Source organism: Podarcis gaigeae (assembly GCF_964106915.1).
Source record: "Podarcis gaigeae genome assembly, chromosome: 1".
Lineage (NCBI taxonomy): Eukaryota > Metazoa > Chordata > Lepidosauria > Squamata > Lacertidae > Podarcis > Podarcis gaigeae.
The window spans coordinates 10,755,493-10,780,766 of NC_139678.1; the positions used below are offsets into that span (position 1 = coordinate 10,755,493).

Here is a 25,274-nt window from a genome sequence, read left to right on the forward strand (position 1 = left end):
GAGCTCTGCTAGAGCTTTGGCCTCAAATTAGGATGATAATGAAAATAATTCTAAAACTTTAATGCCATACACTGATATGTTTTTCCTTCCTTCAACATCTGGTTGGAAGCATGCGCTGTTCCCTCTGAAATCAGTTATATGTTAATCTGCTAAATACTTAGAGTGTTTTTTTGTCCAGCGTGTGTTAGAAGGGAAGCACTAAAATAAAACACTGAACAGTGGGTGTCTCTTAGTGTTTAACAGTGGGGTGCCCCTGAGACATTTTCCAAGTGTCCTGATACGTAATCTCAAAAGTGTACGTTGTGAAGCAGAAATGGCATCCGTGTGTCTAATCACGGGCCTGGTGTTTGCAGGTTGCACTTCTGAAGACCTCAACAGAGTCTGCTTTAGAGCAGTGGCGGATTTATGACCAAGCTTGGGATGAAGTCAGACTGATGCTTGCAAGAACTTTGTATTGCCTGGAGGTTAGCAAGCCTCCTGTGGTTACATTCGAGACACTAAAAACCCAGGTGGAAAATCTCCAGGTATGTTTCACATTTCTTGGGTCGTAAATGCTCCTCCTAAAAAGCCAATGGGCTACTTCAGATGCAACGTCAAGCCATGGTTTACTGGTATGTGATTGAGCCTTGATGGACTCCTAAACCCCCACACTTAGCCTTATCCTGCCTTCTTCCCCGCTTCTTGTCTAAGGCAAATACTAATTTACTGTCTCAGACGAAATGGGCAAACTGGTTTGCATGGGCCCTGCAAAACTGGATTAGACACCAGGATCAGTACCTCATTTCCAAATGAGTTTGCAGGAAACTCACAAACCATGTTGTGTCCAGTTCACCTGTTCACCTCATTCACATTTCACCATGGTGTGTTTGAAGTCAAGGTGGGTTAGATCATCTGAAATGCTGCACATACAGAATGCTGTGTCTTGCAATGAGGAATTCAGTGAGTTGACCCATTTCAGACAGATGATTCTGGTCCTCCCCAAAACAAGTTAAAAGAAGCCTTACATGTCCCTTACAATAGAAGCAAATTAACACTCTGGTCCGCTGTCGATAATGGGAAAAGTTGCACTGATGGTATGCACAACAAAACACACATACAAGTGGCTGGTCAAAACTGGGATGATAATATGCAGCCCTCACAGAGGTCTTGCTAGGGAGTGGCTGAAGGGGCTGGAGCGCAATGTCTTTTTGTGCTGGGTCTTGGATCTTCTCCCCCCCCCCTTTAAGTCCAAAGTGGGTTAGATTCCCCCACTCTTAAGCCTTGAGGAGGGCAGGGGAAGTCTTTCTCACTACATTCCAAGTCTTTCTGGAGTTGGTGCAAAGTCTGGTAGATTCTTCTCCCTCCTCCAAGCTTGGGAGAAGCAAGTGAGTGAGATCTCACCAGAACAACAACAGCAGCAAAAGCAGCACTTACTAATGGAAAGCTGGCAGCGTATTTGTGGCAGCTTAGAAGTTTAAAATGTGGTCCCTTGGGGAGGAGAGATGCAGGTTATCATGTCAACAGCTGCCTCCTCGAATGCTTTGCACTCACATCCAGCCATGTGGCATTTCTTTCCCACAGTCTCTTCAAGATAAAGCAGAGAGTAATGAAGAAATCTGGGCTAAACTCCAAGCTGCTGCTTGTAACCTGAAGAAGCTGTGTGATCCCTCATTTTCTGAGATTATTGAAGAGAAATGCAGAGAGGCACGCACAAGGTACAATAAGATTTCTTTATTTTATTTGTTAACCATTCTGTTGTCTGGCCCCAGCAAGTCATTGCTTTCATATGCAGTGGCAATTGCGTGTCGAGGACCTCCAGGACACCCCCAAATAAAGACAGGGTTCACACAACTTTATTGAATTACAATATGTGAGTGGCTGCTTAGGCATTGGTTAGCGACTATCTGTTCCCACTTAGAGGTAGGAACAGAAGTGACAACCGCAAGCCTGCGGAAGTCAGTAAGGGTAAACATTTTTGGGGAGAGGATAGAGCTGAGTGCCAGGCTCTCACCTCTCCCCAAATGCTCCCAGGGGCTCTTGCGTGGCCCTAGCCCCTTGCCAGGGGTTCGGACAAGAGCATGGCGAGCCCCTGGATTCCTTTAATGGAATATTCTTGCAGCAGCAGTGTTGCAGGGGCAGGCACAGCTAACCACATCCCCTCCACCAACCAAAATTAACCATTGCCTAACCGCAACCTTAAGGAAATCAGCCCTGAGTGCTAACTGGAAGGACAGATCCTGAAGCTGAGACTCCAATACTTTGGCCACCTCATGAGAAGAGAAGACGCCCTGGAAAAGACCCTGATGTTGAGAAAGATGGAGGGCACAAGGAGAAGGGGACGACAGAGGACAAGATGGTTGGACAGTGTTCTCGAAGCTACCAGCATGAGTTTGACCAAACTGTGGGAGGCAGTGGAAGACAGGAGTGCCTGGCGTGCTCTGGTCCATGGGGTCACGAAGAGTCGGACACGACTAAACGACTAAACAACAACAACAAAACTGCCACCTTACAAGTTGTGACGATTTGCTATGCAGTAGGCAAAAAACCAAATGGCACCAGCCAATCAGCCAAATGGCAAAAATTCCTGCCAGGCCGCTGCTCCAAAGCAGACGACCCCATGACAGGCATAGCAAGGTCAGCACGAACAAACCCTAAATATAGGGAGGGTGGGCGGGTAATACGATGTGCGCAGCGAAAAGAGGAAGCTCAACGCTGCGCACAGGGAATAAATAGCACCCCCACCAATCAAACAATTTTGCAGCATTAAATTCTCCCCAGCAACAATTGGAGGTGCCCTATCAAATTCATGGCCATCCATACTAACCCGCCCAGCAACAGGGGATGTCATGGTTGCCAACACCGCAACACGTGCTCTCCATGAAGAAGAACCCGCTTTGCTGCATAATGTTTAACTTTGAGGTGAGGAGGACAGTTCTACTGATGCCATCCTTGCTCTCCAGAATCAGAGTGGTTGTTCTGTGAGTAACCAGCTTGCTGGTGGATACCCTTAAGCCAGTGTTTCTCAGACTTGGGTCCCCGCCTATTTTGTTGGACTACAACTCCCATCATCCCTAGCTAGTAGGACGGGTGGTTAGGGATGATGGGAGTTGTAGTCCAACAACAGCTGGGAACCCAGGTTTGAGAACCACTGGCTTAAGCTGATCGCCACTAGCCCAAATAACCCAGTGATAATCAGCCTGTGGGGAGGCACGAAGCATCGGTCAACATTCCAAAATGCATATTGGACAAGGCTTTTATTAGGCTAGTCAACGGGCCACAAAGTAGTGTGCAACCTTTTGTATTCTGCAAAGATCTTCATCAGACTACATAGCAAACAGAGCAGCAGTGGGAGGGAGGGATGTTGGAGGGAAAAGCTAAAGGATGATGAATCCATGGAGTCTTCATCTGCTGCCTGTCTCAGGATGGGATGTGGGAGGAGGAGAGAACATTCAGACTGGATGCTTTTAGCTGCTGCCCAGGTTTTGGGGTGCTTGGAAAAAGGAACCTGCCATCGTTAATATCCTGCCTGTAGGAATATAAAATCCAGTCTTGCTCGCCCCCATCTCTACCCTTTGGTGAAACGCACAGACATAGCAACTGTGTGTGCTATGGCTTAGCTCTAGTTAGTGCAACAGCAGGGGAACTGAAGCAACAATAGTTTTTACCATACCCAAACGCTCGCACATTCATGCTTAGCCATAGTTTGGCTTACTGCTACGTGCGAACCAGGCCATTTAGTAGGCGTGTCCAGATGCGCAGTAGAAACACAGTTGCCATGTTGTGTTCAGGCCTACACTCATATCCCCTGGTGATAGACAATTAATCACACCGAAACATGAATATAATTAAGCAGTAAGACGGAACCTTTGTTTTATAAATAGATAGTTTAATGGCAACTAAAGCAATATAGCAGACTAACCAGCATCACAACATCATATGCCCTGGCAAATAAAAACGGTTTGACCTTGATCAGAGCTTAAGCGAGATTCAGTCTCTAAAAGCCAGAGCTAGGCAGTTTATTCTCCAAGCCATCTTGATGGCTTAATGCATAGATTGGGAATCTGTGGCTCTCCAGATATTGATGAACCCTAACACCTATCGCTCCCCCAGGTAGCATAGCTAATAGCCAGGTAATGATAGGAGTTGCATTCTTGCAACACCTGGAAGGCTGCAATTTTCCCCTTCCTGATTTCCTGTGTGCTTCCTGTTTCATTTTCAAGTTTGGTGCTCCCATCACCGGGGAAGCTAATCTTTGGAAATCCTATCAGATGAGTTTGGCATCTTGTCTAAGGTTGGCATTAGGAGCCAACTAACTTCCTTTGAGGCTTCTGGCAGACATGCCGCGCATGCATGTGATCAGCAGCCTAGTGATGTGGCACATTTTAGCTCCATGCATTTATCTGCCTAAAGAAAGAAAAGAAGTCCCCTCCACATTTCAGAACACACGTCCATCAACCGTGGCGCGTGACGTTTTCCCACTCTGATGCTGAGCAAGTCACTCAGTGCTCTTCCCTAGTATGAACAAACCATAGGAAGGCAGGTAGATGTGCTCTTAAGGAAAGCGAGAGGTAATTGAATTGTTTGCTATATGGTGGTACCTCAGGTTAAGTACTTAATTCGTTCCGGAGGTCTGTTCTTAACTTGAAACTGTTCTTAACCTGAGGTTTAGGTATTGGGGCCTCCCGCTGCTGCCGTGCCGCCGGAGCATGGTTTCTGTTCTCATCCTGAAGCAAAGTTCTTAACCAGAGGTACTATTTCTGGGTTAGCAGAGTCTGTAACCTGAAGCATCTGTAACCTGAAGTGTATGTAACCCGAGGTACCACTGTAATGCTGCATTTAATTTAATTTAATTTAAGTGCTCTTCCCTAGTATGAACAAACCATAGGAAGGCAGGTAGATGTGCTCTTAAGGAAAGCGAGAGGTAATTGAATTGTTTGCTATATGGTGGTACCTCAGGTTAAGTACTTAATTCGTTCCGGAGGTCTGTTCTTAACTTGAAACTGTTCTTAACCTGAGGTTTAGGTATTGGGGCCTCCCGCTGCTGCCGTGCCGCCGGAGCATGGTTTCTGTTCTCATCCTGAAGCAAAGTTCTTAACCAGAGGTACTATTTCTGGGTTAGCAGAGTCTGTAACCTGAAGCATCTGTAACCTGAAGTGTATGTAACCCGAGGTACCACTGTAATGCTGCATTTAATTTAATTTAATTTAATTTTTTTTATAGATGGACACAGATGAACAAAGAAATTGAAGGTCACCTACACAAAGCACAAGCATCTTTACAACTTTGGGAATCTTACATTGGTTTACATGCTGAAGTCATGGCCAAGGTGGACAAGTATGAAGAGCAATATGGTTCCCTTTTGGCAGATGTGGCTGCAGGTCCTACAATGGACTTCCTTAAGCAGAAGGTCGAGGATGTGAAGGTAGGTTAATGGGATTTCCATGGTGTGGTTGCCTAGAAAGTGGGCGGAGAATAAGAAAGGGATGCTCTGTCTGCGAATGCAGAGTGTTTGAGGACCGGGACATTAGCAGAGAAACCAAAATGCTTGTTTACAAAGCTATTGTACTGCCAGCCTTACTGTATGCTTCTGAAACATGGACTACTTATAAACACCATCTCCAACTCCTCGAAAGGTTCCATCAACTGTGTCTCCGAAAAATTTTACATATCACTTGGGAAGATAGGTGAACTAATGCCAGTGTACTGGAAGAAGCAAAGATCACCAGTGTCAAAGCAATGATTCTTCAACATCAACTTTTTTGGACTGGTCATGTTGTGCGGATGTCTGATTATCGTCTTCCAAACAACTACTCTATTCCGAACTTAAAAATGGAAAGTGTAATGCTGGTGGTCAACAAAAGAGGCTTAAAGGCTCTCTCTAGGCAAATATTAAAAAATTTAGTATAACCACCAACAACTGGGAAACACTGGCCTGTGAGCGCTCCAGTTGGAGAACAGCCTTTGCCAAAGGTGTCATGGGCTTTGAAGACTCGCAAACTCAGGACGAAAGGGAAAAACGTACTAAGAGGAAGGGACACTTGGCAAACCCCCACCGTGATCAACTCCCACCCGGAAACCTATGTCCCCACCATGGAAGGACGTGTGGATCCAGAATTGGGCTCCACAGTCACTTATGGATTCACTGTTAAAACCGTGTTCATAGAAGACAATCTTATTCGACTACAAGTGATCGCCAAAGAAGAAGATGATAGATCTCAGGGTGTGGAGGCAATCAGGGATGGGTGCCAAATGGCCTTCCAGCCTTTGTATGTGGCCCTTGGAACTCTCCTCAGGCCACACCCCTCACCAGCCCTCTCTTGCACCCTCCCTGAGTGTCTTTGCCAGGCTGCATTATAAAATTGTAGAATTGTAGATTTTGAAGGGACCCCAGAGGGGTCATCTAACCCAGCCCCCTGCAATGCAGGAATCTCAAATAAAGCGTCCGTGACAGATGGCCATCGAACCTCAACATCCTTCTTAAATTGTGCTGCCCAGAACTAGACACAGTATGGGTCACCAAGGCAGACTTGATCTGGGTACTTCTGTTGATGCAGCCTAGATGCTTTGGATGCTTTCTTCCCCTGCCCCAAAGTAAGCTTCTTGGGCTCAGGCCAAAGGTGTCAGCAATTGTGTCGGATCGGGACCCTTCTTTGCCTTAAGTGAACTGGTCGGCACCGCAAGCCTCAGGGAAAGTGTTTCATTGTCTTCTTGAACAGAAGGTCTCAGCAGAACTCTCCAGTAGCTCAGATATGGAAGGGTATCGGCTCTCTTCTAAAAATGGAAGTGGCTTTTTACAATGCAGTTTTGTATCTCTTGCTGACAAAGAAAACCCAGGATAATTTTGTCATAAATGAAGCAGCTATTAAATCCACCCGGTGCTAATAGCCCTTTCCCGATATCGGTGGAGGAGAGCCAAACTATTCTTCTTCCTTTTGTGAAGAATAATACCAGAGAAAGAACCCTAATGGACGGGGAGGTATGTTACACCCCTTGTCAGTTGTGAATGACTGCTAGGAATCCAATTGGGCACTTGATGTGCTTTTAAGCCTAACCCTTTCCCCGTGCTAACAGTTTTAGGTGAGATTGAGGACTTGTGTTAAAGTTATTCTTGCGTCCCCCCCCCCCCCCCGTGAGCGGATAGAAATGTGTTTGTGCCCTTAATAAATTGTATGCAAAGTCTAATGGGAAGAAATTTAAATGGATCGTTTTTGAAGCAACGGGCTCATTTGGCCTTAAAGAGCATCGCCACAAAGAGAAAAGGGCTTTGGATGCCAGGCATGCATTAGTCACATTGGCGAAATTTCTCCTTAATGGCAGTAAATTAGCATTTTAGACTTACTTTATGCCCATTAACAGCACAGCTGCCATTCCCATCCAGAAAGCACGATTTTTTAGGTAACTGGTGTTAAGTGGAAATTGTATTAAATTATACACTTCAGAAGAGATGTTCCCAAATGTCCACCCACCCGCCCGGATAAAGAACTACCAAGGAGCGCAACGCGTATCTTAATTCTACTTGTAATGTTAATCATCTGTGCACAGGGATTGCAGCCCATGAAATCTTAGGTACACAGCCTGACTGACCCTCCATTACCTTTAAGGCTGCTTGTCACAATTCTCCACTTCTAGCGCCCAGCCAGGTTCCCCTCCCCCTTTTTCTCTCCTCCTTGCAGTTCTATAAGAGAATAGGCCCATCCTGACCCACTCTGATAGAAGTTAGATTTAGTTCTTTATTAGCAAAAACACGATCTTCACAGACTTGTTAGTCAGGCCTAATGAGCACAGCAGTTTATTCCTTGTGGGTCTTACTCCATGAAAGACTGAAAGCCCCAGCTCCTCACAGCCATCTAAGTCCCCTCCCCTCCAGGGCTTTCCCCAAGCAATCAGAGACTGCGCCAGTCTGCAGCCAAGTGCTTCTCCACCCTTTTCATGCCTCTTCTGGTTCTGGGAGACAGTGAGGTTGAGACACCCGTGACTCTTCACCAACCAGACTAATCTCTGCCTCTCGGCCTCTCTTCTCCCACTCTCTTGCTTCCGCTTCTGCCTCTGATTCTGGACTTCTCTCTGCCATGGACTCTCTCAGCTCACTTAGCCCCATTAACCCTTCAGCTTCTGAAACCACCTCTTCCCAGTCCTCTCTCTCTGCCCACTCATTGTTGTCCCACCACTATTCCGTGAGCTCTGTGCCTTCTTCGCTTTGGTGGTTCCTCAGCTGCTTCCTCTCTCCATTCTTCTGCATCCAACCGGTGCATGACACACATCTTGAGCCTTTTTTTTGCACTTAATTTATTTATTATTAATGTTGCAATACATATATGAAATGGGATGCAGGTGGCACTGTGGGTTAAACCACACAGCCTAGGACTTGCTGATCAGAAGGTCGGCGGTTCGAAACCCAGTGACGGGGTGAGCTCCCGTTGCTCAGTCCCTGCTCCTGCCAACCTAGCAGTTCGAAAGCACGTCAAAGTGCAAGTAGATAAATAGGTACCACTCCGGCGGGAAGGTAAACGGCGTTTCAGCAGTTTAGTCATGCTGGCCACATGACCCGGAAGCTGTACGCCAGCTCCCTCAGCCAATAAAGCGAGATGAGCGCCGCAACCCGAGAGTCGGCCACGACTGGACCTAACGGTCAGGGGCCCCTTTACCTTACATATATGAAATCTTTACATATTGATACATATACATTATATTCGTAAATTCACATTTTCACATCTCATTATGTACCAACATTTATCCATTTCTTATTTCTTGCCCTGTGTCTTCCCTCCATCCGTGCATGACTTCCTTGTTGTTATTTTGTAACTTTATTATTGAGATTGTAATTTTGTATCTTAATAATTAAAAATTCAATCTTATATATCTGCTTAGCTTAGCTTAGCTTAGCTTTGTGAAATCAGTCCATACATATCAATAAATTCTTGTTGGAGCATCTTTTGGTCATGTATTCTTCTACACATTTCCATTCCTGTTTGAGATTTTGATTAGATTGCATTCTAATTGTTGCCATCATTTTTGCTAATTCAATCATTTCAAAAAAAATTATTTTGCCAATCTTTCAGTGTTGGTACTTCTGATTTCCAATTCTTGAGCCTATTTCATTACAAAATACACATTTCCGAATGAATTTCATCCTGTCGTTTGTATGCACATTTTGATAACGTGTTTGGAGACGAAAACTTCATTGCAAAATTTGGAGAACTCAAAATCACAAAAGTGATTTCCTTTCTGGCCTATTGTGCCCAGGGACAGGGAAACATCTGGGTCTGAGGGCGGACACATCAATCTGAGATTGCAACCAACACCGTAACCCAGGAGCCTTCGTTTCTTTCTCTTGATGCATCTCCCTTTCTTTCCAGATGCTGAAACTGGACCTTCAGAACATCAAAGAAAGTTTTCTTCCCGTTTCTGAGCTGGCAGATAAAATAGCTCAGCTGGCTGAGCCCACAGAACCACTTCTTCCAGAAAACCTCCAGCCACTTCAAAGGATCTCTTATTTGGAGAAGATGCTACAGATGAAAGAAAATGAGTTTGAGGTACTTCTGAGTGGGTCGCTTTGCTGTTAACTCCTACATGTCAACAGGTTCTGGTGCGGGGCGGGGAGGGGAGAGAGAGGAATAATGCTACTGTGATTTTCCCCCCCCAAATGTATTTGTTGGGAAATGCCATTGGCCATACAAATTTATATGCCCACACCATTGGCAGGCTTCAGGCTTGCAGGATCTGTGCTGTTTTTTACTAGAAAAAACTAGGTGCAAAATTAATTTCTACCAAAGAACAGTCTGTTTCCTCATTTCTTCCTGTATTCCACCTATCCTGCTTCTCAGTAGATGGAAGTGAGCAAATGCTCATTTTTCTGTTTCCAGAGATGGCGAAGCAGCCATGGTTAAGCTTCTTTTTCCCAAAAGGCCTTGCTGCAACTTCATGGCGCCTCATTTGCATGTCAGCTGCCTCCTCCCAAATTCTGCCTTTACTCTTGCAAGATTTTCTTTCCCCTCCCCTTTAATCATCTTCTAGCCCAATTGAGAATTCTAGAGAACTCAAAAGCAGGCATGCTATTTTGTGACAGTTTCACTGGGCAAATAAAGGTAGCATCCTAGTACAGATGTTTTCCTCTGTATCAGGGCAGTTTACAATGTTCAACATAGAGCACCATATAAAAGAAAGAAAGAAAAGTTCAAAATAATAAATAAGGTGATTGGCTAATCGGAATGAAAATTAAACCTCTGCAAACATCAGCATATTAATTTCTCTCCTCAGTTTGACCTTTTACAGCTGAAACGTTTTGAGACTTGCTTGGAAAACCTGGAGAATCATGTTAAAGGTTTCACGGAAGTATTGGAAAATCTGAACCAAGGCACTGAAGACTCAGATCTACTCATGGTAAGCCAGAAAAGCTCATAGGCCATCTTTTCCCAGCCTGGTACCCACCAGATGTTTGGAACTGCAACTCACTCATCCCTTCTGGGCGGCAGGGGAGGAAAATATAGGGGAGCATAATCAGTTCTTCAAGAACAAAGCGGGCTGTTTAAAAAATTCGTTTGAGGCCATTCTGATCTTCCCTAGCTGGTGTCCTTCCTTGTATACCAATTGGTGGCTCTTGTTCCTTTGGCTTTCCTGGCACCTGGTGTTTTGCACATTGTGCCAAAAAGAACCGCCCAACAAGAAGCATGATAGGCTTTTGCAAACCAGCAGCCTCATCTGTCTTGTCCTTTTTCTCAGAGCCAGATGTTGGTCCTCACAGCTTTATCACCCGAGATGGAGAGTCTGAATGAATTCAGCTTTAGGTTTCCGCTCAGTGACTTCACTGCAAAAAGACTGCAGGATCTGAACTGGCAATGGACTCAGAAGAAAGCTATGGCTCTGGAGAAATGCTGGTAAAAAAACGTTCTTCCTGATGTTTAGTCAGAAACCCCTTCCTTGTAACTTAAAATCCATTTGTTTGGGTCCAAGCCGTTTAGATAATTGATGATGACCATCATATCTCCCCTTACACTCCTCTTTCCCAGGCTAAAAATACCCAACTCCCTCATCAGGCTTGGTTTTGAGACTCTTGGTCATCTTGGTCACCCTCCTCTGCACACCAGCTTGTCAACACCCTTCCTAAAATTGTGGTGTCCAGAATTGGACACAGTATTCCAGGTGTTGTCTGACCAATGCAGAACAGAGCAGGACTATGACTTCCCTCAATCAGGACGCTAGACTTCTGTTGATGCAGCCAAGAATAGCATTAGCCTTTTTTGCTGCCGCATCACACTGCTGATTCGTGTCAAGCTCTGCCAGTCATTGGATCAGGCCCCACCTACTGTAGGGCTCCCTGTGTTCTGCCCCATCAGTCCCAATGGGCACAAGCCACCCTTGCCACCTGGGCCACAATCATGCATGACTGAAAGCGTAACTGGCAGAAGGCGCGGCTGCAGAACTGATTTTGAATTTTGTTTCTCATTGCAGTGAACTGCAGGGCATTCAGTCTGATGAAAAGTTCATTCAGAGATGCCAAAAGTGGGTGCTGTTCCAAGAGAAAATGAAAGAGGTCTTGAGGGAAGATATGGCAGGCAGCCTAGAGGGGCTGCGGAAACAGCAGAGGGAGTATGAGGTAATGTTCCTCACTGTTTCGGCCCCAATCCAGAGCAGAAAGATGGATCTGATTGCTACGCCAAGCAAATCATTGGCTGTGGAACTTGAGTTAAATTTTGCCATGACACAGTTTCATTCTCTAGCCAATTAGACTTCCTGAGGTCGCTCTAGAGCAGTGGTTCCCAATTTGCTAATCAGTGAACACCCCCTATTTTCCAAAAGCCAAGCCATGGACCCCTGCTTTTGAGAAATTAGATAACACTATGGTAGTTACCTACACAAAGCAGTTTTTTTGGAGAAAATGTGGGGTAATAATAAGCAAAGGGTTTTAGGTATACTGAAAAAAAGACTATAGCATTTCCCCGGACAGTAGGAAAAACATGTCTCCATTGCTCCACTACAACTGAATAATAAAAAAGCAATTGTGTTCCTAACTTGCAAGTGTTCTATATGCAGCAGGCTTTTTATATGAGAGAGTATGCTATTCCTTACTTGTAATCTGGGATGGTAAGGTAAAGGTAAAGGGACCCCTAACCATTAGGTCCAGTCGTGACCGACTCTGGGGTTGCGGCGCTCATCTCGCTTTACTGGCCAAGGGAGCCGGCGTACAGCTTCCGGGTCATGTGGCTAGCATGACTAAGCCGCTTCTGGTGAACCAGAGCAGCGCACGGAAATGCTGTTTACCTTCCTGCCGGAGCGGTGCCTATTTATCTACTTGCACTTTGACGTGCTTTCAAACTGCTAGGTTGGCAGGAGCAGGGACCGAGCAACGGGAGCTCACCCCATCACGGGGATTCGAACCGCCAACCTTCTGATCGGCAAGTCCTAGCCTCTGTGGTTTAACCTACAGCGCCACCCGCATCCCTGAGAATCTGGGATGGTACATCTTAGCAAATCTTTGCAGCCTGTCGTTCTGCTAACTTGCATCTTCAAGACATAGGTAAAGGCATGGTCAGGGCTTGATAAAGTATTGGTTGAAGTATTGGAGTAGAAAATAGCTGGAATTTTCTAATGTTTAATATTTCCCTTTGCATGAAGCATAATTAAAACATTTCCTTCGATGTTTACAGACATTGCAAGCGGAGATCTTGGTGAACCAGCAGACTTTTAATTCTATCATGTCAAAGGCTTTGCACGTGCTGGAATCGGGAGAAGCTGAAAACCGGTGAGATATATGGCTTGGTTGTGTGTTTCAAATCGGGGTGCAGTTGCAGGGTGTGTGCATTCTAAGACTTGAACTCGACAACAGTTTTTAAGGGAGGGTTGAAGGTGTCATAATAAATCACCGTGCCCAAAACAGTGAGTCATGGAGCTGAGCAGAGGATTGTCTCACCCCTTATATACCCAGGTGATCACTCCACGCCACAGGTGAGGACCTCCTGCAGGTAGCACGTTATCAAAAGGTCCATTCCAAACAATATGGGAATCTGACCTTTTGTGCTGTGGCATCTAACCTTTGGCATTCCCTCCGATTACATATTAGACAGGCAACATCTCTGTTGCGTTTTTGTGTATGTATGGAAGACCTTCATCTAACAAGTCTTTCAAGTTGAAATTGTTCCCAGTCTACATCTGTAGTGCAATTGTTTTTAATTGTTCTATTGTTTGTGTGTTTGCTGCCCTGGACTCCTTTGGGAGAGGAAGGGTGGGATATAAATTGTAGTAGTAGTAGTAATAAGAAGTAGAAGATGCTACATGACTGACAAGTTAATCTCTGACCACTTCAGGTCCATGTTTCTCTCCAAACTCACCCTGCTGAAGGAACAGTGGCAAAGCATCGTCCGGGCAGCTCAGCAGAGAAAGGGCGAGATTGACAGTCACGTAAAGCAATGGCAAAAATGCACAACTTCACTACAAGACATCAAGAAGATCCTCATGCACACAAGTGGATTCATGGCGGCTGTGGAGAGTCAGGAGAAGTATAGTCTACACCAACTCAGGAATCTGAGTCACGACATCAAGGTTAGGCCTCCTCTTCCTACAACCAGCGAAACATAGCGTTGCATTTTTAAAAGATCAAAATTGCTAGTGCTTGGAAAACTTAAAGGGGACTTGGCATCTGTTAAACTAGGGGTGGGCAGAAGATCGCTCAGAATCTAGGTGTTTTGCAGTGTAATGGAAAATTATTTCTGACTCTCAGTTGTCTTAACTATAGCAATAACTGAAAATAATTAACCCTATAAATTAGGTTGCTGAAATAGAATGCTTGAGGGGAGACCAAGTGTAGGGTCGTTTTTTATATGTGGAAGGACTTAAGAGGTTTGTTTTGGTCCTGATCAGAAACTCCTGGCATCTTGTTCCTTAATTATTGGAGAATGCCCGCCAGGTTAAGTCCATATTTTGCACACCTGGCTCCAGCTGGTGAACCTCTGGGTCCTAAGGAAAAATAAAGTAGATCCCTCAAGCTTTAGGTTTGCTCACCCCTGCGTTAAAAACTGACTTCTTCTTTTTTCGTAAAGCAGTGGATCCAGTTATTCTAGCTACCTCTAATATTAATTCATCTCTTTTTCTCCAAAAATCTCTCTTCTCCTTTCTCGGGGAGCATCAACAAAAGTAGAGCAGGAAGACTGTAGATGTTCTACCTGCTCTGCAGTTGTCCTGGCTGTTTCTCCTCTCCTGCCCCTGGTGGGGGTGTATGTAATGTGGAGAATATTTGGAATAGACTGTGGAGACCTCGGTTCAAATCCTGACTCAGCAACAAAGTTCTCAGGGTGACTGGATGTGAGGCCTTGTTTACACACACACACACACACACACACACACACAGAAAGAGAGGGGGGGCACACGTTCGGTCTAACCTACCACCAAGAGTTGTGAGGATAAAATAAATGAGTGGGACTCCACAAATTGCCTTGAATTTATTGGTGGACATACAGGGAGAATTATTATTTTTAAGCATTTGTGTCTTTTCAAATCTTGTACAGTGGTACCTCGAGTTAAGTACTTAATTTCTTCCGGCGGACTGTTCTTAAACTGAAACTGTTCTTAACCTGAAGCACCACTTTAGCTAATGGGGCCTCCTGCTGCCGCCATGCCGCTGGAGCACGATTTCTGTTCTCATCCTGAAGCAAAGTTCTTAACCTGAGGTAATATTTCTGGGTTAGCGGAGTCTGTAACCTGAAGCGTATGTAACCTGAAGCGTATGTAACCCGAGGTACCACTGTATATAAATATTAGGCATTGTTATTGTTGTACAAATCCTGTGGAAACCAGACCGATTAAACAAGAACTTTCCAAACAGCGGTTCTTAAAAAGGAATTAATTTCTCCACCAAAACTGTTTGGTATTGTTTCATTGCTTTGTGGCCATGTCTGTGTAATCATATGATGACAGTTTGGGCATGTTTTCCTGTTTTCTAACAATTCCGTTTCCAGTTTTGATTTTTCCATCTGGAAGCCCATTTTCTTATCCAAATTATAGGCTTCTCTAATTTGATGATAATGCAGCCAATCTCGCACTTTATCTTTTAATTTCTCAAAACTCTGCAATTTCAGTATGTCTCCTTCTTGTTCTAATATCTCCCAATATTTCGGCCACTTTGCCTCCATATTGAGTCTTTTCAGAGCCTTAGCTTCCATAGGTGACAACCACCTTGGTGATTTGTTCTCCAATAAATCTTTGTATCTTGTCCAGACATTAAACCAGTGTTTCCCAACCTTGTGCCTCCAGCTGTTTTTGAACTACAACTCCCATCATCCCTGACTAGCAAGACCAGTGGCAAGGGATGATGGGAATTGTAGTCCAAAAACAGCTGGAGGCACAAGGTTGGGAAACACTGCATTAAACAACGCTTTTCTGACAATATGGTTTTTAAATACTCTATGAGCTTTAACCTTGTCGTACCACAAATATGCATGCCACCCAAAAGCATTATTAAAACCTTCCAAATCCAAAATGTCAGTATTCTCAAGAAGCAGCCAGTCTTTCAACTAGCAGAATGCTGCTGATTCATAGTAAAGCTTGATGTCTGGCAGGGCAAACACCCCTCTTTCCTTTGCATCGGTTAATATTTTAAATTTTATTCTGGGCTTTTTGCCCTGCCAGACAAATTTGGAAATATCTCTCTGCCACTTCTTGAAACAGTCCATCTTGTCCACAATCTGTAAAGTTTGAAACAAAAATAACATTTTTGGCAATACATTCATCTTTATAGCTCTTTTTGGTATTGTTTTATTGCTTTGTGGCCGTGTCTCTGTGTGTTCATATGATTACAGTTTGGGCATGTTTCCCTGTTTTCTTTTTAGAAAAAGGAGATCCTCCTTCAGAGGTGGCAGACTAAGCACTCCTTAACCTTGGCAGCCGGGGAGAAGTTACTTGACGTGGCAAACCCCGAGGCCAGAATTGCCCTACAGCTCAAGATGACACATGTGCAAGAGACCTGGAGCAAAACCCAGCTTCAGCTGGAGAAGATCAGAAAGCAGCTTCAGCGCACCGTGCAGGTATTTAGCATAAGAAAAGACCCTGGCAAGAGTACAGAACCCCCGTATTCCTATAATGGAGCTTCCAAGCTGGTGTTGATTCATCTTGAGAACAGGATGAAAGCAACATGTACATTTAGAGACACAGACCCATCACAAATTGCAGAACAAAGTTTGTCCCAAAGGCAGTAAGTAAAGGTAAAGGGACCCCTGACAGTTAAGTCCAGTCGCAAACGACTCTGGGGATGTGGCGCTCATCTCACTCTATAGGCCGAGGGAGCCGGTATTTGTCCGCAGTCAGTTTTTCCAGGTCATGTGGCCAGCATAACTAAGCCATTTCTGGCGAAAACAGAGCAGCGCACAGAAACGCCGCTTACCTTCCCTCTGCAGTGGTACCTATTTATCTACTTGCACTTTGACGTGCTTTCGAACTGCTAGGTGGGCAGGAGCTGGGACCGAGCAACAGGAGCTCACCCCATCACAGGGATTCAAACCGCTGACCTTCTGATTGGCAAGCCCAAGGCACACTACTTAAGGAATTAGATGGAGGGGGTTGCTATAGCATTGACACCACAAAGGAATGCCTACCTTTAAAAAACAAAAACTAGACTGTGTGGCAGGGGAGTAAAAGAGTTCAGGACACGGGCGTAGCTGGGGGGGGGGAATCAAGTAAATCAATAAAAATAACTGAGGTTCTGCCCCCCCCAACATGAAGCCTGCTCCCCTAACATGAATCCTGGCCCATGGTTCAGGATCTGATTCCACTCCTATTTTGCTGGCTCCTGAGATATTACAAAGGCCTGAGTGTTTGCAAATGGTCCCCAAATCCTGAATTCTTCTGAATTTTCTTGCACTAGCCCTGGCTTGGCTGAGTCAGGCAATGATGCTTTCTGAGTGTCAGTTTCGACCTCTGCACACCAAGTTGCCCTGTCTAGTAAAGAGGACAACAAAATAGCTCAGGGCTTAGGTGTTACTAGCTTCATCCATCCTTTTAAGCAATGTCCACTGGCGTCCATTAGCTCCCTTCATGTCTTGCTTTTTCCCTCTTTGACATTACAGACATGGGAGAGCTGCAAAAGCCAAGCTGAAAACTTGGGCAACAGGCTGCAGGAGCTGAAAGCAAGAATAAAAGACCCTCTTCCAGTCCAGCATGCTGAGCTTCAGGCCGCCAAGGAACATGCCACGGTAAAGAAAACCCTGAATTGTCAATTACCGTATTTTTTGCTCCATAAAACACACTTTTTTTCCTCCTAAAAAGTAAGGGGAAATGTCTGTGCATCTTATGGAGTGGATTTGTGGTCCCTGGAGCCGAATTGCCCAGGGGCAAAAGGCCGACTGTCCTTTTTTTTTTTTTTTTTTTTTTTTTAGAAAGAGGGAAGGGGGTGTTGAAACAAAGTCGCTGATCAGCTGATCAGCAAGCGATCGGAGGGAGATAAGGGACGCTAGCGATAAAGGAGGCTGCCTGGGAGGGGGGAGGCAAAAGCACATGGATTCTCAGGATTTTTGCATTAGGTCACCCCAAATTCACCATCAGATCACATAGTATGTCCATGGCTACAGCCGGTACCCAAAAAATCACGCATCCACTGTTTTGTGGGGCCGCAATGGTGCAAAAACGTGGTTATAAAGCACTGATCCACAAGGTTTCTCAGGATTTTTGCATTGGGCTACCCCAAACTCACTGTCAAATCACATATCATGTCTGTGGCCATAGCATGAACCACAAAAATCATAGTTCCAGTTACAGATAGGTAGCTGTGTTGGTCTGCCATAGTCAAAACAAAAAAAATCCTTCCAGTAGCACCTTAAAGACCAACTAAGTTAGTTCTTGGTATGAGCTTTCGTGTGCATACACACTTCTTCAGATACCACTGAAGAATCTGAAGAAGTGTGCATGCACACGAAAGCTCATACCAAGAACTAACTTAGTTGGTCTTTAAGGTGCTACTGGAAGGAATTTTTTTGTTTTCACAAAAATCATACATCCACTGTTTCGTTCAGAATATTTTTTTTTCTTGTTTTCCTCCTCTAAAAACCAGGTGTGTCTTATGGTCAGGTGCGTCTCATGGAGCGAAAAATACGGCACTTCCCTAGTTTTGCTTTTAAAACCAAAATATTGTTTCTCTTTTGCATTTACAACCCAGCTTTTTCTCCACTGAGCTCAGGGTGTTGTACATGCTTCTCCCTCTTTCATCCTCAATGAATTCCCACAACAACCCTGTGAGGTAGGTTAGGCTGTGAGAGGCAATGACTGACCCAAGGTCACCTAGTGAACTTCATGGCCGAGTAGAGATTTGAACCCTGGTCTCCCAGGTCCAGCCTTACTGCCCAGTGGAGCGGAAGCCTCAAGTGCTTCTGGGAAACGGGCTTCCTTTTGCCTGGCTATTGACGTCCTAATTTCTACAGGAGCCTTTATCTTCTCATTTGTTTTCGTCCCAGTAAATTTATGCAAGTTGAATGATTAGAGGCAGGTTTCCCTAACCTGGCGCCCTCCAGATGTTTTCAGCTACAGCTCCCAAATTGTAGCTCCATAACATCAGGAGAGAACCAGGTTAAGGAATGCAGATTCAAAGAATATCCACACTCCCAACTCCTGATGCTCTGATATAGCATTGGAAAGCAGGTTGAGGCACCATGCTGAGCTAGTGTAGAGCTAATGTTCTTGGAATTAAGATTGCAAGCTAAAGTACTGCTTTGAGAGTGGCAGGTAAACTGATATAAGTCTTTGAAAAAAAGATATAATTCTGTTTGGACACAAGTTCCTTTAAAAAGTTGGTTGAATGGGTTTTCAGCATGGCGGATCCGGAATGGGAAAGATCAGCCTGTGGAGAAGGGTTTATACCTGTGGAGTTACAACCTCACCTTCTCCCTCCAGTATCTGGAGCAGTTCTGTAGCTCCCTTTTGCCCCTTAGCATCCACACAGTTCTGTTGTTTGTAAGATGATGATGATGATGATGATAATTATTTATATCCCGCCCTCCCCAGCCGAGGCCGAGTCAGAGCGGCTAACAACAGTAAAAGTAATACAGCATTCTAAAATCAATTCATTCTAAAATCAATTCAGTTTACATAAAATCACAGTCAATTAATTGAAATACATTCTAAAATCAATTCAGAATCAAATTAATGGCAAACACTGGGCTAGAGTTCTATGAGGATTACAGAAGGAGACAGGGGGTCAGACTGCGCCTTTTTCAAAGCCCTGGTGGAACAGCTCTGTCTTGCAGGCCCTGCAAAAAGATGTCAAGTCCCGCAGGGCCCTAGTCTCTTGTGACAAAGTATTCCACCAGATCAGGACCACGGCTGAAATGCCTGGCTCTGGGTGAGGCCAGCCTAACCTCCCTGTGGCCCAGTCTCTAAGATGTTTTTATTTGAAGACCGTAAGGTCCTCCGTGGGACATACCAGGAGAGGCGGTCCCATAGGTACGAGAGTCCTAGGCCATATAGGGCTTTAAAGGTTAAAACCAGCACCTTAAACCTGATCCTGTACTCCACCGGGAGCCAGTGCAGCTGGTATAGCAAAGGGTGAATGTGATCCCGTGGCGAGGACCCTGTGAGGAGTCTCGCCGCAGCATTCTGCACCTGCTGGAGTTTCTGGGTCCATCTCAAGGGCAGCCCCACGTAGAGATAAAATAAAAAGATGGAGACAAAAAAAAAGAATAACTGTAGTCTGGGGTACAGGGCAGACTGTTTGCAAGTGTTTGGGGAAAATGGGTTCAAAAAGACTATAAGGGTCTTGATTTGCAAATGAATCCTGTGCAGATTTGCAGTCTGAGGCTGCTGCCTTGCATTCACTTTCCTAGGACATCTTGAAGTCTGTGCGGAGTTGCTTCACCTAAACTCAGAGAAGCTTTTGCCCATGGGTCAGCAAACCTTTTCAGCAGGGGGCCGGTCCACTGTCCCTCAGACCTTGTGGGGGACCGGACTATATTTTGAAAAGAAAAAAAGAAGAATGAATTCCTATGTCCAACAAATAACCCAGAGATGCATTTTAAATACAGTGGTACCTCGGGTTATATACGCTTCAGGTTGCATACGCTTCAGGTTACAGACTCTGCTAACCCAGAAATAATACTTTGGGTTAAGAACTTTGCTTCAGGATGAGAACAGAAATCATGCAGCAGCGGGAGGCCCCATTAGCTAAAGTGGTGCTTCAGGTTAAGAACAGTTTCATGTTAAGAACAGACCTCCAGAACCGATTAAGTTCTTAACCTGAGGTACCACTGTAAAAGCACACATTCTACTCATGTAAAAACACCAGGCAGACCCCACAAATAACCCAGAGATGTATTTTAAGTAAAAGGACACATTCTACTCATGTAAAAACACACTGATTCCCGGATGGTCCACGGGCCAGATTTAGAAGGTGATTGGGCTGGATCCGGCCCCTGGGCCTTAGTTTGCCTACCCATGTCCTAGTCCAGCACTCTTAAATGTTACACCCCCCTGGCTCTGATCGAAGTTGTTGAGGTGACACAAAAACAACACAAAAACACTCTGCTTCAAAGCATGTTTCCTTCTTCTCCCCACCCCCACCCTTAAGGTGGAGGGGGAGGAAATCCTATACACAGGAAGAAGCAGAATGGGGGGGGTGTCTTGCTTTTGAGTAGACATGCATGGGTTTGTTCTACAGTGGTACCTCGGGTTACAGACGCTTCAGGTTACAGACGCTTCAGGTTACAGACTCCGCTAACCCAGAAATATTACCTCAGGTTAAGAACTTTGCTTCAGGATGAGAACAGAAATCGTGCAGCAGCGGCAGCGGGAGGCCCCATTAGCTAAAGTGGTGCTTCAGGTTAAGAACAGTTTCAGGTTAAGAATGGACCTCCGGAACAAATTAAGTATTTAACCCAAGGTACTAGTTTCAAGCAGCAATTGCATGAATAGCATGAACAGGACCCCACTACAGATTCTCTCTCTTTTTAATTTAATTTTATTGACTCTCCCAAACATCTCAAGGATGTGGGATGGAATTACTGCCCCTTTCTGAAAGTTACAACTGCTGCGTTTGCACGGATACAGCAGCTTGCCCCAGTGCAGTTCCACGCCCCCCCTTCCCATCTAGTCACAGCCTGCTCCTATATGCAAATTCCCCTCCTCCACCTCCTCTCCCCCCCCCCCCCATTTCCCTTCCCCCTCCTACAGGCCAATCATAGGATTAACCAAAAGGTTTGGAGGAAAATACACACACACACACATCTCTCCCAGAGCTTACTCTGAAAGGGTCTGTTGTGTGTCTCCCCCCCCCCCCTTTGGTGTTTCAATGAAGGAGTTGGAGAATTCGCTGGCCAACTGGAACCAAAACGCAAACAAACTTGGCAGCATGAAGGGCCTGGCACACTACATCCTTGCGGAAGATGTGATGGTGTTGAAAGAGCAAGTCGAGCATTTGCACAGACAGTGGGAAGAGCTCTGCCTAAGAGTAAGTGGCTTACAAGGGCAGGCGGTTGTTTCTTGGCTGGGCTTTCTGAAGGCAATTCTGGGGTGCCAGGAGGGAACTGCGTAAGCCTTCCAGTTTTGCACAAAGAAGCACGAGAGATTTTGCTTGAGGGGTCTTAAAAGGGGTCTGGTTTTTGTGGGGGGGGGCTGCGGGTAGTGTTTTTCTTTCTCTTCCTGAAGATGGAGTTTTATTGTGGCGAAAGTGTGCGAAAGAACTGCCCCCTCCTGTGTTATTTCCCCCCCCTCCACAAAGAACTTCTGAAAACTTTTAAAACTATTTTAGAATGCAGCAATACAAGGAGAAGCAAATTGAACTCTAGGGATGTTTTTTGTTCAAAGCTTAAATACATAATGCAAGTGGTGAAAAGGTATTACAGTGCTCAGAGCACCTGGTATTTTCGTAGTTCTCGGGTAGCAGGCAGCGAACAATCTCTCTCTCTTAAAGCTTAACTTTTTGAAATTTAATTTCAGAGAGAGATTTCATCTGTGAATGCACTGCAAGCAGATGTTGAAAACCTATTCACGTTATTTCCCCTGCCCCCACCCCAAAGCCATATGCAGCTTTGAACTGCATTGCATTTTCTCCCCTGCTGTTGCAATGCCTGCTTGCAACCACTCAGAGAGAGCACTAAGGGAGTTTTCCACTCCATTGGATGGGACTCAGACTTGCTTTACATTCCTTTATGTTTTGGCCACACAATGAGTAAAGGTAAAGGGACCCCTGCCCATTAGGTCCAGTTGTGACTGACTCTGGGGTTGCGGCGCTCATCTCGCTTTATTGGCTGAGGGAGCCGGCGTACAGCTTCCGGGTCATGTGGCCAGCATGACTAAGCCGCTTCTGGCGAACCAGAGCAGTGCACGGAAACACCGTTTACCTTCCCGCCGGAGCGGTACCTATTTATCTACTTGCACTTTGATGTGCTTTCGAACTGCTAGGTTAGCAGGAGCAGGGACCGAGCAACGGAAGCTCACCCCGTCACGGTGATTCGAACCGCCGACCTTCTGATCGGCAAGTCCTAGGCTCTGTGGTTTAACCCACAGCATCACCCGCATCCCTACACGAGTAGGTCACCATTATTCCCATTATACAAATTGGGGACTCAGGCCAGAGACATAATGATTTGCCCAAGGGGGAACAATCAGGCCAAGGCAGAAACTAGAACCTGGTCTTCCTCTCATGGCTCAAAGGTATTGCGACTGGCCGTGTGTGCTGATTCCTTGAAGCTTATACACTTCATTGGACAAAAGTCCCGAACAATCCTGGCAACTGAGGTGAAAATATTTAGTTGGTTAAATGTTTGAGGTGCAAAATCCAGCAATTAGCATGCCCCACTTGCTTTCTGAGAGATCTAAGCCTAAGCCGGAGTCTCCAACAGAAGCATATTGTATTGAAAACAATTCGCGGAAAAGGCTGCAGCCTCTGTAAGTATTTAAAAGCTAGGCAGTGCAGCTGTCCTGGAGAACCATGGAATTAACCAGCCAGATGCTCCTGCTGGAAGAGAGAGGAAAACAAACGGAGTAGACACAGTCGGGGAGGGGGGGTACCAGGAGGTCAGGGGTTTAGCACAGGCAGGGCTAAAGTCACTGTCACAATACAGAGGAAGACATAGGAGCAACAAACAGTCCACTTAATAAGCAGCTCAGAGGATGGAAATGCAGGTTACCTGCGACACACACCTGCTGCTGAAAATGGCAGCTGTGTGTCTGCTTTAACTTGGCATCATTTAACATTACTCATCCTATGTTTGTGTTGTGAAAGGGTTTCTGCAGTGTTCAAAAATATTACATTAAAACAAATCAAAATATACTGGGGGGGGGGGCGCTGCACGTTGTAAGCACAGTAAACAAAGATGGGGAAAGTCATTGAGCAGAGATGTTTTTAATTTCCAACAGATAACCATTACTGAGGGTACCTATCATGGTAATGTAGGAAGCTGGGTTTTAGTGAGTCAGACCACAAGTTCATTTAGCTCAGTTCTGTCCAAACTGACGGGCAATGGCTCTCCAGGGTTTCAGAAGGGTTTTCTCCACAAACTCTGCCTAGAGATGCTGGGGGTGAAATCTGGGGTCTTCCTCATCTTGAAGAAAGACAATTGTGATAGCTCAGTTGGTTAGAGCATGGTGCTGATAACACCAAAGTTTGCAGGTTCGAACCCCATATGGGACAGCTGCATATTGCTGCCTTACAGGAGGGTTGGAATAGATGTACAGTGGTACCTCAGGTTACATATGCTTCAGGTTACATACTCCGCTAACTCAGAAATAGTGCTTCAGGTTAAGAACTTTGCTTCAGGATGAGAACAGAAATCTTGCTCCGGCGGCGCGGCAGCAGCAGGAGGCCCCATTAGCTAAAGTGGTGCTTCAGGTTAAGAACAGTTTCAGGTTAAGTACAGACCTCCGGAACGAATTGAGTACTTAACCTGAGGTACCACTGTACAAAAATGCCCCTTCCAGCTTTACGATTCTATGATTCTGTAATATGTCAGAATAAGAAGCAGGGTAGTGGATATTGTATGTTTCCCAACACCTACTCTATATCATCCCCTGACTGGGGATGGAAGTGGGGGAACACACAATGGTTTACTGAAAAAAGCTAGGATTTATTCATCATGTTTGACGTTGGCTATGTCAATAAACCATAGTTGGTCCTAACCACAGTTTGCCAATTTCAAGTGCAAAAAGAAACTGTGGTTAGTTGATAATGGAAATGAAAGTTTCCAATATCCTCCTTGCAGTTTTTTCAGAGAAGGAGAAAGGAAGGGAAAGCAACTGAGCCTGAGGTTCATGCAGACCAGGTCATAGGCATCAGGGGGAAAGCTTAGCTTGTGCTAATCATGATTTTAAACTCAAAGCTCATGCACATTACTCTAAAGTTTTTTAGCATTTCAGCTGATATCGTGTGCATGGAACATTTAATATTTTGTGTGTTCAAGTTTCATATTTTGCTAATAAGGTGCCCCATTTTGGCAACTAAAAGGACTAGTGTCTCTGTGTGAGGAAATCTGGTGTTTTCTGGACCACCTTTACATCCCATTGCTGTCAACAATCTGGGTTGCCTTTTATTCATGGGGAAGATAAAATTTTCCCGCAAAGTGGAGGAATCGATTGCTTGAGAAGTCTACCTTTTCCAGCCAAGCCTGTTGACATCCTTTATTGTGGGAAATAAACAGATGTGTATATTCAGTCTTGAGTTTTGGCTGCCTCCCGAGATATAACAAAGACAGCTGTTGTGTGTATCCTCTTCCATAGGTTTCTTTGCGCAAGCAAGAGATTGAGGACCGACTCAATGCCTGGATTGTGTTCAACGAAAAGAATAAAGAGCTCTGCACTTGGCTGGTGCAGATGGAAAGCAAGGTTCTCCAGTCAGCCGATGTCAGCATTGAAGATATGATAGACAAGTTGGAGAAGGTAGGCAGGCTTTTTGCACACTCCCAGCAACAGTCTAGCAAGTGCTTTAGATAAAAGGAGAGCAAGCTTATCATGTTTTATGCTTAACTGGGTGTTCCCGGAGTGGGGGGAACACTCCCAAGATTCTGATCCACAGTTGTGGGCTTCAAACATGCTGATTTGAGCTGTCTGCTTTTTCCTTTGTTAAAAAAAAATATTTTTTATTGATTTTAACATATAAATTATAAGATGTACCACAAAACCTATCACTTATACAATCTTTTTAGACTTCCATCAGCACCTCTGATGATCCACCGTTTTAACCACTTCTTATGCATTTATTAACTTTATATTGCCTTTACATCTCTTAACAAATCATCCTTCCCTTTCTCCATTTTTGCAATACTTCCAATAATACTCCTCACAAAACTTCTTGCAAACCTACAAACGTCATCTGATCTTCACAAATACTTTTC

At 45.0% G+C, this 25,274-nt stretch overlaps 1 protein-coding gene across 1 annotated transcript in view; it reads left to right on the forward strand.

Annotated features, from left to right (window-relative positions):
• The window catches only part of SYNE2 (spectrin repeat containing nuclear envelope protein 2), a 256,016-nt gene that overhangs the window by 193,648 nt on the left and 37,094 nt on the right, over positions 1-25,274 (forward strand). Inside the window, exons 83-95 of the mRNA XM_083729549.1 lie at positions 354-524; positions 1,561-1,694; positions 5,200-5,401; positions 9,336-9,512; positions 10,237-10,359; positions 10,699-10,853; positions 11,428-11,572; positions 12,624-12,718; positions 13,281-13,515; positions 15,798-15,992; positions 17,031-17,156; positions 21,242-21,394; positions 24,661-24,819. Of these exons, the coding sequence (XP_083585675.1) occupies positions 354-524; positions 1,561-1,694; positions 5,200-5,401; positions 9,336-9,512; positions 10,237-10,359; positions 10,699-10,853; positions 11,428-11,572; positions 12,624-12,718; positions 13,281-13,515; positions 15,798-15,992; positions 17,031-17,156; positions 21,242-21,394; positions 24,661-24,819 (2,070 nt within the window). The remainder of the gene's footprint in view (positions 1-353; positions 525-1,560; positions 1,695-5,199; positions 5,402-9,335; positions 9,513-10,236; positions 10,360-10,698; positions 10,854-11,427; positions 11,573-12,623; positions 12,719-13,280; positions 13,516-15,797; positions 15,993-17,030; positions 17,157-21,241; positions 21,395-24,660; positions 24,820-25,274) is intronic.